The sequence below is a fragment of the Aptenodytes patagonicus genome, chromosome 10, assembly GCF_965638725.1.
Source record: "Aptenodytes patagonicus chromosome 10, bAptPat1.pri.cur, whole genome shotgun sequence".
NCBI lineage: Eukaryota > Metazoa > Chordata > Aves > Sphenisciformes > Spheniscidae > Aptenodytes > Aptenodytes patagonicus.
Window position 1 is genome coordinate 18,195,370 of NC_134958.1, and position 15,777 is coordinate 18,211,146.

At 36.7% G+C, this 15,777-nt stretch overlaps 1 protein-coding gene across 4 annotated transcripts in view; it reads right to left on the minus strand.

Annotated features, from left to right (window-relative positions):
- The window catches only part of MTMR10 (myotubularin related protein 10), a 41,665-nt gene that overhangs the window by 14,532 nt on the left and 11,356 nt on the right, over positions 1-15,777 (minus strand). For 3 of the 4 annotated variants that reach the window (XM_076348346.1, XM_076348343.1, XM_076348344.1), the window contains 3 exons: positions 11,420-11,556; positions 10,226-10,298; positions 7,898-8,040 (listed from right to left, as the gene is read on the minus strand). In XM_076348346.1, the coding sequence (XP_076204461.1) occupies positions 7,898-8,040; positions 10,226-10,298; positions 11,420-11,431 (228 nt within the window). In that variant the 5' untranslated portion in view covers positions 11,432-11,556. Of the gene's footprint in view, positions 1-7,897; positions 8,041-10,225; positions 10,299-11,419; positions 11,557-11,655; positions 11,722-15,777 lie in introns of those variants that run through there. The other variant, XM_076348345.1, reaches the window with a different exon arrangement.

Sequence of the window (15,777 nt, forward strand, 5' to 3'; positions counted from 1 at the left end):
CTGGATTTCATTCACAAAAGAAACCCACCCATAACTTCTAGATGCCTGCAGGTTTATAGCAAGCTCACAAGCCCTGCCCTGTGAAGGGAAATTCAGCAGAGATTTAAAATGAGAGAGATGCATCCTCAGAACAGCAGAGATTAACTTGAGGCACAAGGAAGAGTCTTGCCTAAGCCTTTGCATTCTTTGCAACAGTCTCGGGACCAGCATCACATAAGCAACTGGTTTTCTACCTGTATAAATTGTTCATTTTGGCAGAACCCTAAGATTATTAAAATTAAGAGTGCAGCACATGGTTTAGGATTAGATACTAGACTTCAAATACAGTCAAGCTTTGCTAGCCTTTGTCTCTTTAAATGTGGCTGTTCACTAATAAATACAAAAGATTTGACAAAAAACCTAATATCTAGAAGAATCAAATTCATGAAGAAAAACTTTCAGGTAGAGATTGGCACTGTTATTCTCCAAATTTCAGGACTTGATTTGGAGTCTTTAGCTTTGCCTTCTTCCCTCAGTATTTGCTTCTCCATTTTACCAAAATGTACCTGCCTTATCTCTAAAGAAAATATTTAATGGAAAGGAGATTATAAACCACAAAACTCTATTCTACATGTTCAGATACAGAAATTCCACGTGACGTTTTTTAATTAGGAACAAAGACATAGTATAAGTTCACATTATTACAACCTAAAATGTTTCCTTTCCATTTTCTTCCTTCCCTTCAACTCTCCATGACTTTTTATATTTGGCAACATGTTGACTCAAGTTATTCACTGTTTAGCAGTTTTGGATATTATTTTTGAAAAACATTCTGTGCATCAAAGAAATTGTTTTCTGTTAGTGAAGGAAAGTTTTCTTCTTGTCACAGACATAAAAGGAAGATTTGCATGACACACAACTGAAGGAATACTACTACTGGCAGCATTGTGCCACAGGAAAAAAACTTGAGCGCTCACTTATGCTAAGTTCTGCATGGAGAAAGTTATTGTACTTTTACTAACTTGTATGCAACATACATGGCATTACAGAACCTTCACCATATTTTTATTTACTTTGGCTTTTGATGGGGACATTCCTCACTATTTATAAAACCAGTCATGACTGTAGACTAACTTGAGTTGAAAATGGTTTTTCACAAAAACTCCCCAATAAAAAAATTCCTATTGAGTCTCAGAAGAGCAGCTGCTTTAATTTTTCTCCCCGCACTTTCAGTTCTACAATGAAACTGCAAAAGAAAATAGAGGACAGGACATTCCGGGGAGGGGGTGGGGGGGATGGGACCCTGCAAAAAACCCAAACAGTGAAAGTGTCACTGGGAAATAGTCTAGCATGACTTTTCAGATGAACATTTATAAGCTCATTTCCAGGATTTGGTAAAACATTTAATAACTACCATGAAGCAGCTGGAAGCCATGCACGTTTTATTAAATCTTGTGATTTCAGTGTACAAATCAAAGCTGAAGAAGCCAGCTACTCCATAATACTTGGCCTCTTCTAACAGACTACTTTTGCCTATCATTCACAATGAAACAAAATGGAAATCTGTGTACATACACATTTTGACTTCCATTTTTCTATGTAACTTCTCACTACAGTAACTGACATTAACAGAGCTGCTCCTCATCTTCATTTATGGGAGTGAAGGATGAAAGCCTTTTACTATGCTGATCTACTCTCAAGGCTTGAGGATGAACTGCAAGACATTAAAAAATTCCATTGTGCTGCCAAATAACACAATAGAAATACAGTAAAACCTATTTTTGAATGCAGCAGCTGAAATCTGTCATTTACTTGCCACATTTGAGAAAGAGAGCATGTGTGTGCTGTGTTAAGAGGGGTAAAATTGTGGGGGGGAGATGGTAAGCATTCAGAACTGGTTCCCAAAAAAAATATGAGACCATAGCTGTGCTTTTGAACCCAGCAACTGAAAAGTGCTCCCAGGTGTTCCACAGTATAGACATAACTCACAATACCGGGTATTGCCTAGGTGAAACAGCCCACCTGTACACTACAATACAGGTTCAAGACCTCTACTTCTGTTATAAAAAAAAATTTATCCTGCTACTGTCTTCATTTTTACATTTTAGACAAATTCCACTCATATATACACTAAACAAGTATTAAAGACATACTTATTTTCAGTTTATTCCTCACTAAATCCATATAGTAGTTTTATTGTCTGAAAGTTTCAGAAGACAAGCACATTCCACGGATCTCAGAAGATTATCACCATAAGTAGAAAGCTCTTAAATTGGAAGACAAACATGTTTTACAGGAAATGTTCTCATATCAAACTGAAAAATGTTTGGTATTCTTGCCAATTTACAATTGTGTAAAGCTGAAGATATTTAGGCTCAGTCAAATAACAAGAGAATAGACTGCTTGTTGGAAAATTCATTTATTAAAAGCAGTAAACACAATGGCTGTAATTATTTCATAGTACACAGGCCATTTCCCTATGTCAGTGTCCCCTGTTCAACCCCTATCTGAGAAAAATAAATGATACTTTCAGGGCAAGCCCTCCTCTTCTTCAACAGGAATTTTACCAAGGACAAGAGCTTCAAAATATTGCTAATGCTCTTGGAAAAAGATAGTTTTGAACAGTCATATTTAGGATGTGCTAAGTTAGCATAGCCCTGCATTTCACCTCCTTCCCTAAGCCAGGCTACCTGTCTTATGAACTCACTGGAAGGATACTATTTTCCCTTGCTACTGCAATTCCTATTCCGAGTAGACACCTGTAGTAGAAAGTCACACAACCAGGACCAGATCAAGTTCCATGGACAGAATTTGCTAATCTTCCTAGGCAGGAAGTCTTCTTGGGAAAATAAGCTTTTGGGTAACAAGACTTTCAGCCCTAACCATCGTGCATGTTCTCCTAGCTGCTAAGCTATGCATTGTCTAATTGAGAACTGCCTTTTTTTCTTCTATAAGAATTCCAATACCAGCTATACGTAATACTTAATTTGGCTTGAGTGCAAGTAATCTACATGAGAGAAAACAGTACAAGGATTTCAGAAGCTGAAGTAACTTTTCACATATCAGAATCCTTGTTTGTACAAGAATGTGTTTGAATTCTAAGTACAAGTTTCCTAAGCCTTAAGAGAAATATTAAAATATATTGGTATTTTTTAAAATACCTTTAGAGAAGTTTACTTTTGAAAGAGTTTTCTTCAACCCCTCCAATCCCACTCCAAAGACCATAAAGATAATCGTATCTTCTCGTGCATTCCCAGTTTCTTAAGATATTAGCAATTTTGTGATCTGTATGAACAATTAGAACAAGGTAATACAGAAGGAGGGGGCAAGACATTAGAAGGGGTCAGGATGATTTGGCCAAAACTCTCAGTTTCATATTATTCTTCATAACAATTAGGAAAAAATTGTTCCAGTCCATCCCAAGTGTTATGACGTATGAGAAGGCTAGTTTTGATTGCACAGGAAACAAGATTTGAGATAAATAATTTTCCTTCTGTTTTGATTAAGCATGTGTTTCTGAAACTGCTCTCATACTCATTTAAAAAAGCTTCCTGAAGGAAAAGAACTGAGGGAGTTCCAGAAGAGAAAGGGACTGAGAAAATGGAGATATATTTAGGAAACAGGAGATTATAGGGTGTGTGCCATTCTGGTGCACTGCCAAGATTCATATGCGTGGTGCGGCAACATGCTATCCATCATCTAACAGTCATAAGATCTAAAGCCTCACCTTTTCATACATTTTAATTTCTTAGTCTAATGTAAAGTATTGTAGTGGCTAGAAATTAGCAGGAGTTTTCAGTTTGACTGTTTGTTATGATTTTTGGAACAAAACCATTCCTTTTCCTTTAAGGAATGTGAAATGCTGCTTCTTTCACACTGCCTAACTTAAGACTTCCCCAACTTGCTTACCCTTGCTTCCCCATCCTCCACTTCCTCCCACACCCATCTGGCTTTCCTTCCTTTGGAGACTCTATAGCTTTATTTTAGAGACAAAATAGAATTAAACTGCTACTTAGTGATGAGCGCGAGTTTCCATTCCCTCCATTATTCCTTATCTCGTCTCCCAAATATGCATTAATAAAAATGAGGAAGAAAATATTTACTTGACTGATTAATGTTGGGATGGTATTTTATTAGCATGTATTGGCTGCAACTAATGTTGAAGGTATTTTTCTAAGAAAACTGATTTTTAAGCTTCTTCATAATAATTCACCCCAAAATAAACTAATTCACCTCAAAATTCAATGTGTTCTTCCAATTTGTTTCTGCTTAAAGGTAGAGAAAAACACCTCTGAAAGTTCTACCAATATTACCCATGCATCATGTCTATATGTAGTAAAGTCAGTCAGATTGTCCACGTCTGAAGCCTGACTGCTTTCAAACTTGGATCCTTCTTTTCACATTTACTACCAAAAAGAGACTCAGAATACTCTCTATTCTAGTAAAGCAGCTTAATTAGTAAGGGTTATTCTCCCTTATGCCCTGTTCAGCAAGTATAGACACTTCCTTAGGAAGAGGTTACATTCTCTTTGCCAACACCAATTTATGTAACTGAATGCTGTTGAGTATTTCCATTATATTCAAGGAACTATGCATGAAAAATTACTTAACTGTATAAAGTTAGTATCTGTTCTCCTTCTAACTATTCCATATATTTAAAGCTCATTTTTAAATAGTAATTATCAAGTATATTGTTTTTATTTCTTTAACTATTGCTTTAAACAGAACATTTGCTAGCATTTGGCAACAAGTTAGAGACATTTATACTCCCATAGTTTGAAGTGTATATTTTAGTAGGTAGATATTTCATTTTGACCTACCAGTGCTTTATTCATAGGATGGTACTCCTCTGTATTACCAGGATGACATTTAGTTAGAAATCTCCCTGCTCTGATTTGTATAGCTGACTTCATGTAAAGTTTGCTAAAGGAAACTATTTATGATTTATAAAGCACTAACATGCAGGTCTCTTGCTTTACAGAACAGAGATTGTAACACTAACTGTAACATCACCTTCCTTTCTGCTTATTTTAAAAAATCAAGTGAAAAAAACTTACTCGAAAAAACTTCAGTCATAAATACTTCAGACATGATTTTAATTATAGCCTGCACAATTCACCGATTCCAACAGAAATTCTGAGTTCTGCAGTTTCTCAACACTAAGCACCCTAGAAAGCCTTCATAAAACACACAAGCACAATTTACCCAGTTCATTTTTCACTCGGGAGGTCTTCACATCTAGCCCCAAAATGAGCATAAGCAAATTTGTGAGGAAAAAAATATAGCTGACAATTATTTTGATTTTTCTCAGAGATGACTGGAGATTAGGCCTCCAGGTCAAAAGGAAAAAGGAGAAGCTGGAGAGGGTCCAGTGGTGGGCTACCAAGATGACTATGGTCCTAAAGTACATCTTCTGAAGAAACTGGGCTCATTTAGCTGTGCAATAATGAGACTGCAGGAAGCTGCTACCAGGAACGTAGTTACAGACTCAGTCTTGTCAGATGACATAATGGGCAGCAGCCAGAAACTCATCTTGGAACATTCAAGCTGGACATCAGGAAAAACATGCAGTACTGGAACAGGTTACCCACAGAGGGAGAAAGCTCTCCATCTTTGGTGGTTTTCAAGATACAACTGGACAAATCCACAGCTAACCTGATCTAATCCTGGCAACTCTGAAGAGAAAGGTGGACTAGGTGATCTCCACAGGCCCCTCCCATCCAGCACCTCTGACTCCACCATCAGTTCTCTATTACAATATCCTCTCAGTCAGAAGACAATGCTAGCACGCTCAGCTGAAGAGAAGAGCAGGAATTCCCTCTCATCAGAACTCCGTTATACTTTAAGTCTTGGTTCTCCCTACAAAAGTTATGCACACACAATTATTTCCAAGTAGACAGCTACCAATGTTTTCATGCACAAATAGCTGGATGTAAATATGTATTAAAGAGGCCCTTCAGAAATATAAGGAGGCCTGACCACCTTCCTTTGTTTTAAACATCAGGACAACCTTGCTAATATGTACTACTTGAAGGGCAGGAACAGAAACCAGACGAAATCTTTCAAGAGTGTAGTGCTAGCATACCATTTTAAATGCCAGAAAGAAATAACAAAATAACTCCATTCAATATGCTGTGTAAGACCGTTCTAGTTGTGTTCACCAGGATCCCAAAATAATTTAAGCAAAATCCTGATAGAAGAAACCTGATCTAAGCACCTCATGGTTTTAGACATTTATATTTTAAGAATAGTGTTATTATGGAAACATTAGATTAGGTTAACAGAACCTTTCCTCCCTTCGGTAAGAGTGTGCTTCTGTGATACACCCACACAAAGTTGCAGTAACCTACGTGATGCATCAAAACTGCAATAGTAGCCACACAGCTGATATTACGATTTGTACAAGTTTTTTTCCACTCCTCTAGTGAGGGCATTCTGATATTTGAAAGTGGCAACCGTTACACTTTTGGTCACCACCAAAATACTATCTTTACAACCATACAGATTCAGATCCTTCTGGATCTCTAGAACTCGCTGTTCTTCCTATCAAAAGAAATCACGTCAGACCATGTAATTATAAATGTATAAAGCAAGCGCCTTCATAAAAAGGTTTCACTTTTTGCTCTTGCATAAGTAAATGCAGCACAACAAGCGTTAATCAGATACTGAGTTTGCGCTCCCTTCCTCCCTTCTCCAGGCTAACCACTCTTTTCCGCTGTGACAGCCAATCAGAAAGAGTCGCTATAAAGATACTGCAGCAGACAGGCTGCTCCAGGGAGATTTCAGAGAAGCTGCGGAAGGGGAATTGACTGTTGAAAGATTGCCAAACATGAAAGATGACAAACAGCAAAGGCAGCAGGCAGGGAGGAACCTAGGAAAGTAGCAAAGAACAGTCTGCTTCATTACTGGGCTTCTGCCCATGGATCCCCGAGAGGGTAAAAGGTGAAGAAGTGATGAACTGGTTCATCAGTTACTCAGTTGATAACTGCAAACAGACTTAGGTCTGGGCAGATGGTTCTCAGGACTTACAGGGTTAAGCTCAAACTTTATCCTACTGAGAAGGGGAATTCTTAAGCTCCGTGAGCAAATTGGGTCATTCCTTACAAAACGATTGCTGTGCCACGCCTGGCCACGAAGTGGTGCCATGGAGGTCAGAGGAGCTGTAACTCAAATATCCTATGGCACCGATCCAGAGCAAGGAAGCTGGTGAGCTAATGTTGCTACGTAGACTAACCATCTCTGATGAGCAGAAACTTACCTGAACCGTACCAGGTTAAATAACATTGTATGATTTTGTTGAGGCTTATGACAGCAAGTGTTAAAACTGGGGAAGGAATGAAATTTCTAGGAATGTACAGACAGAAGTAATTCCTGTTGTCAAGAGGTATGCAAATCTTTTCTAAGAAAATGTTGAGAAAGAGCACATAGTTTTACATAGGTTAGACAAACTGGCAATTCCAAGAGCTCGTTGGAGAACTTGTGTGTGAAGCAAATAAGAAGTGTGTATATAAGATAGTACACTTCAGCTATGGGTAAATTAAACTTAAGACTTTCAGAAAATGTATCAAAGTTTCAAACATTTTCCATAAAAATGTAAACACCTGTTGTACAGCTGCAATGCAATATTCTGATTTCAGTCTTTAAAAAGATTTGTTTAATGAATTAGTAATTTTAAAAAGTACAACATATGTGACAAGAAATGCAGGTTTATCTTATGTGAAAAACAGTTAATACATCATGTTAAATTTTTTACCTAATAATTTTTACTCTAAAAATCTAGGTATTCTCCTGTAACAGAATGTGATTAATTTGCAATTCTTCCCCCCTACTTCTCTATCAAAACATAAACCAAAATGTTATTAGCACAGCTGTTGCTACATGTAATGACTACAAGGCAAGATTTCATAAGATATAATACCTTTTTTGCACTTTCAGGACCCGCTTCATCAAAACGAAATCTGACAATACGGAAGTCTTTGCAATAAATTATTAATTCAGTTGGATTAAATTTAAGTTTTTGGTTGGGACCAAGGACCTTCTGCTTCCTCTTGGTGTCATTCACTGTAAAGAAAAGACAAAGCTATTGGACTGTTTTGTAAGTATACAATACAAGACTGGCTCAAACAGATACAGTAATGCTGCTACCAGCAGTTTTTCATTTAATAGTATATTTCAACTGTTCAATTGAGGCAGAAAATCTATAGGTCCTCCTGTTGATCAATCTCCTTTCAAACAAGTGGCTGAATTACTGTTTCCTATATGCCCAGATTATTTTTGTCCATCAACAACTTCACAAACAAGGAATTCACATGCAGTATTCCCAAGAGCAATTTTTGCTCCCAGACAGTTAATTGTGTATGCTGCAATGCCCTTCTGATGCACAGTAATTGGCATATATGCTGATTTTTTTTTTTTTAGTTTTTTTTTACTTGGATGTATAAAAAAGTGCTGGAGTTAAGATGAAGATTAACTCCTTATTTCTTACATAAAACTCAAGAATGTAAGTATAGTAAATTGCCAGCTGGTCTAGCCCTGCATAGACAGGCTGTGTCTCTTGGCCTATGTATCTCCTTTTCAAACAGAGAAAGTTAAGTTGTAAAAAGTAAGTATCACAGAAGCCACAGAGATTTTATTTGTGGTAACTGGGAAAAATGGGGCACGTAGCTGTTGAGTGATTAATTGATATAGGTGCCTGGTTGCAGGTATCTTCTGGGTTAAACATAAGTACTTCCAGGGAACTAAAGACAAGTGTTTTAGGACACCTCCAGCTATTCACCTTCAATATAACAACCATCGAGCAACCTCTTCTGCAGTGTGGGCGAAAATCTCCCCTTAATTCCTGTTAGTAAAAGCTTATGCTTCACTAAATTTAGGGTAAACCTGTATAACAGAAGAACAAAGAATAATCTCAAGTGTGTGGCAGGAAATACTGCCCTCTCCCTCTAAAGAGCTTCAAACCTCAATGGAAAAGTTAAACAGAAAGGGTTCCTAGAGAACTTCTACAATTCTTCTAATGAAACTGCAAACGTTCATGCTATTTGACAGTTTGGGGAAACACGCACAAAAGAGTAATCTAGAATCTGTCAGCTGTCAAGTTTCAAAATAAAAGCTATCTGTAGCCCTCTCCCATTTAGGAACAACACATTTCATGTGAGAGAGGACATAATTAATAGAAAAATTATTCGAGGCTGGCTGGCTTTCCCCCCCGTATTTAGCAGAATTTATTATAGGAGCGTTTGTATGAGATGTTAAATAAGATTGCAACACTCCATTTATAAACATCTCTCCATACAAAACTGTCATTAACAGATTTGCAATACTGCTACTGTTTTGTCACTTCTACCTGGTATTTTTGAAAAGGGGCAACAAATGTGGGCCAGGGCAAGACCATATAACAGGTCAATAGCACCTCTTCATTTAAAAAAAAAAAGCATTTCTTCATAATGTTCTTCCTCAGATATACATTAATCTTTTCACAGTGATTACAACCAGCTTTCAGAGTAGAAATGGATTATTGGATAACTTTGGGCACTGAAAACTTATAAGTAATAATTTAAATTACCTACAGTCAGAAAACCAAGTATTTAACAGCCAATGCTGTAATCAAGATTTGAAAAATTATCAGTTATATGAAATTCAATTACAAGATGAAAAACATTCTTCTTAACAAACAGGTTAGCCTAAAGTATCCACCAAATCAAAAACTGGTTCTTCAAAATAATATTTTATAAATTATTTCTTCAGATTAAGATGTCTGTTGCCATTTGTAGATTTTTGAGGACCACTAGCTACTAACTTGCTAAGAATTAGACAACATTGAAAACTCAAGCATTTATGTTGTCAGATATCCCAGCTATGTGTAAATTGTGTAAGTGATGTGCTTTTTGCAATCCAGTGTATTTAAAAGGAGGAGATTCAGATGCTTGAATATAAAAAAGTTGCTAACAAGATTTTGTACTACTATAACAGGTGTCTATCCTAGAACACCTGTTGATTCAGTATTGTAGTTAAATTTAAAACCAATATAAAGACCCAACTAAATATGTCTCCTGCATGGCACCTCAAGTTTTATTCAGCTTTTAAGGCTTTTATCCTAATTTTAAATAAACCAAATTCTTCAAATCAGGGAAGATTAATGACGTAAAACCTTAAGTGTCAACAATTCTGCACAACCTAACAAGCAGTTAACAGTTTTGAACTGAGTAAGTTTAAAGCCTGTCATCATACTTAACTATTTTTGACATACCTGTGACAATCTGCTCAATGCATGTTAGCGGGACATCATGTTCACCAAGGAGGAGGTTTTTATAATGGAATTTCTGAAACACATTAACTCATAGCCATTAATTGCAGTTCTGCAGTTCGCAACCAGATATACAGCACAACTTTGAAGAAACTATGATAAAGATCAGGCATGCCTAGACTCTTCTGACAAGTACCACCCTTGCCTATTCACAGGCAATGAGAGGTTGTGGAAACAGCTCTCTTGTGCTGGTGAATGCATACCAAACAGTTTAGAAACCCCAGTGGAGTATCCAAAATAACCCCACTACTTGCACTGAATTTACTAGCCTCAAAAATTGCTGGTAGAAATTCAATACACTCTGAAGTGTAATATATATATAGATAGATGATATAAAAAACTATTGCTGTAACCATAGAAAAAAAAATATTAATTCAGCTTTCAGAAATAAGTTTTGACAACTACTTCACGTCAAAAATTAATTTTTTGAAGTAATTTTAGTCAAAATTACTAACCATTATGAAGAAGCATCTATCTACTTTCAGAGCTTTACACATGCCTAGTTAATGGAGCATTTCTTTCAAAAGCCCAAAATGAAAGTGAAAACTCTACTGAAAATAACATACAGCTCACAACTTGGATTTCTAAACAGTACTGTATGCTGTGCTGTTCAAAAACTGATCGAGGTTTTGAATGTCACATGTTCTGCTTTGACAAAGGCTTTGTTTCTTTCTCCCCTATTCTTGTTGCTTCATCTACAATGAAAACTCATTTCATGGTTACTTTGTCCTCCATCAGTAACGCCAATAAAACTTGGACGCATTAAAGGCTTTGCTGATCTGACGCTTGTCTAGTCAAAGGAACATTTGCAATTATCTTCTTCAAGGAGAAAGATGTTTTTATATAATTCCTGCTTTGCCTGTTGTAAAACCACTTCCCAATGAAGCCTCCATAAACAGAGGTAAACAGAGCTGGCTGTACTTCCATACCAAACTTGCTCCATTCTGATATTCTCAATGAAGGGACGGAATAGCAACACATTCAGAACGGGACAGTGGAACCTCATCATTTAGCCTGCTTTGTTTTAGAAGGCATCATATTTATATCAGATATGAGACAGATTCACTATATTCTAATTAAATCCATTTTACCTATCACATTTGTTGTCATGATGTAGCGATGTGAGTAATAACAAACCTGTAGTGGCATTGGGTCATCCGTAATAAAGGAAATCTTGAAGTTAGTGCAAACCAATTTGCCCCACAGGTCATATTGACTTGTATCTGTTGCAATGCATTTTCTTACAAAATTTACTTCATTTACCACAATTTCACCTAAAACAGAAAAAGGGGAGGGGAAAAGAGAAGCCTATATAAATCTTGTAGGTACAACAATTCTAAGTCTGTAGTACCAGGAAACCCCTAACTCTTTACCTGTTTCAAGTTATACACCTCTTCTGGGTAAATCTGGAGTTTAACACCAATCCGGGGAAAAAAGAAAACTACCATTCTAAAGCAGACAATATTGTGCAGTAGTCAAAAAAAAAACCCAAACAACAACCCCCCACACAAAAAAAACCAAAAAAATTCCCCCAAAAAACACACACCGCTTTCCTTATACCCAGAGATCAAAGTCTGCAACTCTTCCCTACTAGAAATTCATTGGTTTGGACAACACTGTCCTTTAAACGAAGGCATACATTCATGTACTTCAGCTAGTATTTATTTTAAAAACTGAAATTAGATGGCTATTGTTAAGTACTTCAGAGAGTTTTATGAACTTCATGAATTCAGAATAATCACTCCACATCTAGTTTTGCATTTATAAACAGATTTTCAGGTAATTTCATCGAAGAAAAACCAGAACGCAAACACATTAAACACTCCTCACCATTTCAAAGTTTCTACTGTGACTATCTAATGAAGGAGACCAACCATTTCCTTTTGCAAAACAGAAGATCCAAATGAAGAAAAAAAAATATTATGCTAATTGATCTGGGATGAAATAAAAAAGCATACAGGCAAATGAGACTGAGGACCATTTAAAAAGAAAAAGTAAATCACTACATATAATGTTACTTTTTAGTTCCACAACAGAGGTTTCTGAAAGCTAAATAGTAATTTCATTCTTACTTCAGGAAATGAACTTGGTCATTTATTTTACTCCTGTATAGGGCTTTTGCTTCTGTCATCAGATCAATCACCTCTTTCTGCTGCTGTCTACCATAGTGTGAGAGTGGAAGTGTGTTCAAGAAAAGTATAACTTTATATTAGCTGTAGGTTTTTGTTTAAAAAAAGACCAAGGACTAAAGATTGCTAAAGCCTAATTTGCTCATAATAGGTTGGGCATATTTAGCCCCAGTTGCCCGAAATGTCATCTCAGAGCGTCCTATGTTTTGCAAGAAAACAGTCAGTTCTTTGGGTGACTATAATGGCAGTAATCAGTTATCTGTATGCCCAATGAGTACAGATATAGCTTTGAATAAATCTCCCATCTGTCTCCTGATCTAGAGAAGGTATTTTCCTCGGGTAGTTATCACTGCACCCAAGTAACCATGCATTCAAAGAACTGTCTTTAGCATTCCAAACACTTGAGCGGAAAGGCACCCTTTGCTAGTCTTGAGACCCAGTCTCTGTACATGCTCCTCATCTTAAACTATTTAGCTAAGCTGCCCTACTAGCTCTCTTGCGCCTAATATGATTAGGCATCAGCCTGGAAGTCACTAAGAGCAGCAGCAGAGTCCCTGCTTTTAGTTCAGTTGTGATAAACAGCTACAAAAATTTCTTGGACTAACTCTGTAGCCTTGAGCTGGCAGAATTATGTTGAGTATTCTGGGACCGTTTGAAGATGTAAGGGGACAAGTTTCATTGACCTGTGGTTACCATGCATGCATAATCTATGCCAGAAGTGGCAAGAGTTGTGAAAATGCTCTATAGACAGATGTGCTGGAGCTTTAAAGTCTTTTCTCAAACATTACTAAACTGTGGTTAAATAAGCTTTTGAATTTGGAAAAAAAAAAAAAAATCTGATTCTGACAGCTTCAGTACAAATAAAGTTCAGCCAAGTCCACAGCAATTGAAAACAATGTCTTATAAACGGGGTACATGAGAATGACAAGCCCTACTTCTGTTAAACACTGTAATGAAAATGTTTCAATACTTTTAGCAGAGTCTGGCCTGAAACTTCTTAATGCCCAGCATTTTTTCTAATAAGCTATTTACTTAAATAACTGCAAAAGCCCAAACTTCTCACAGTTAGTATAAATCTTCAACTATTCAATGTCGGGTTCCCAGTCACATTCTGCCTATGAAGCTTCCCCTCTCCACAAAATCAGTTGTTCTAAACCTAAAGAGTTTGTATTCTTCCCTCTCTCGGTACCTCTAGTGTATCACTGATTTTCTAATAAAAGATATGGAGAGCCAAATACACCATGAAATGAAGTGCAACTTCCATAGGTTTTTTTTTTCCCCCGTATAACATACTCTTCCCTGTTTTCAAGTGTAGTATTTTTTAGTATCACACAGGAGACACTCTTGCTAAAAGCACAAATTACTATTACCAAACTATTTCAGTACTTCATGTCTTTGATGCTACAAAACAGTAGAGAAATAAGAGATCCATGCAAACTTCTTCAATTTGAATCTACCACAGCTTAAAACATGCCTACTACCTCATTCTCTTTACCAAAGCCAGTCCTTTTTACTTCCCTCCTCCATTCCTCGTAATTGTGTGGCTACACTACAACATGTTAATACTAATTCTATTTTAGTGCAACTTCATTTATTCTCATTTCATCCAACACATATATTCTGGATTTTTTTGGCCTAGCTTCTCCTTTGCGCTCAAGGTTACAGCCCTAACACAGAACTGTCAGTTTTGAACCCAAGTATTATAATATGGCAAGACAGAGAGTGCATGCATACCGATTTCAACCGAAGGGTTTAAACATTTACAATGAAGCATGAGAAAGTTTGCAATGCAAATTTAATAGATGCAATTTTCAAAAGCCTCTAGAAACTGAACTTTTTTTTTTTACATGCAGGTTTGGAATTTTATATTGACCCAGCTTTTATCCCTCATTTGGTTGTCTATAATGAGCAATATAAAAAGGTGCAAACCTTCCAAACTTAACTCAAATTTAGGAAAGTCGATAAACAACCTAAGTAGTACGCGTTGGTCTTGCACAATGAACCCTTCTTGTATTTGTAGTTGAGTAGGTGATTTTTCTATACAAGTGTCAACAACAGAGCTATTCAGAGATATTACACTGCACATTTTTACAATGTAGCTGCTGCTTTTTTCCAGTAAAGGGTCACAAGCTGTTCCAGACACGGAACAGCAGTCAACACTTCCATGTGACTCGAACAGTCAAAGAATGATCTCAGGAGACAAAAGCAGTTTGTTTAAACTCTGACAGGAAACCAGAAGAAAAATTACAGGTTGCCACCCTTACGTATAAAGCCTAATCATGTTTAATAAAAATATTTCTACATTGAATACATGAATCACAAAAACAACACAAGAAATTGAAGGACCTATCTAGCTAATACACCTTCCACTTAACACACAGCCTCAGAAACTGTTAAACTTCAGAAAAATTCTGCTAAATCTCCCAAAAGCACATGCAATTTGACCGTTTCATATTTTGGATGTTAAGAGAATTCACGGTATATATCTAGTCCACCATAACGCATAATCCACCACAATCCAATTAAAATTCAGAAAGCAGAGCATGCACGCATGGGAATTGGAGACAACAGAGGCATGACTAAAACCGCTGAATTCAGTGATCAGCAGAATGAGTGATCAACAGGTATCACAGCTGTTGCGCAACAGCACCAATTTTGTCTCCCCAGCCCGCAGTCATACCAAGTGAGTCTGGTCTAGGCTTCAGGGCAATTTATTTCTGCAAAATTTGAAAACACAATCCCTAATCAGCAAGATGCTAAAATAAAGGATGTTCTGCACCATTTTGCCTACTACTAAACAATTTTTTTGTCATTTTTGGTGCCATGCCTCACAGGATGAAGTTTAAATTTTGTTTATTCATAAGAAGGTAGTAGCTTGTAACTTACTATCAGGAACTCTGGATCTAATTACCTGCATACATGCAGATCACACAAAATACCTAAAACATTTTCTTAGCTGTTTTGTGTATTTTGGGTCAGTTTTATCACTAGTTGTTATCAATAACAGGGCAATCAGATAATAAGTAAATTTGATAGATCTGAAAAACCAAGCAAGAACTGCTAGAATTAGGACTGCATTAGAACTTGTAATTGGAAGTTTCCATATTTTCTCTAGAGACAAGGGTCTGGATTCTTTATAGCAGTAGGAGATACATAAATAATCCTCTTTCATCTATACAGCCAGTTCTCATGTTTGCTATTTTAAGATTCTGTATTATCTTAGCTTAAAATTCAAGAAACATGCCAACAAGGAAAGAGACCTCAAGTATTTCCCAGGTTTTCAGTTGCTCACTGAAGCAGTTGCCAAACCCTTCCATCCAAAAGTTTCTAGCAGTTTTACTGCCTATGAATACAGAAGGAATACAG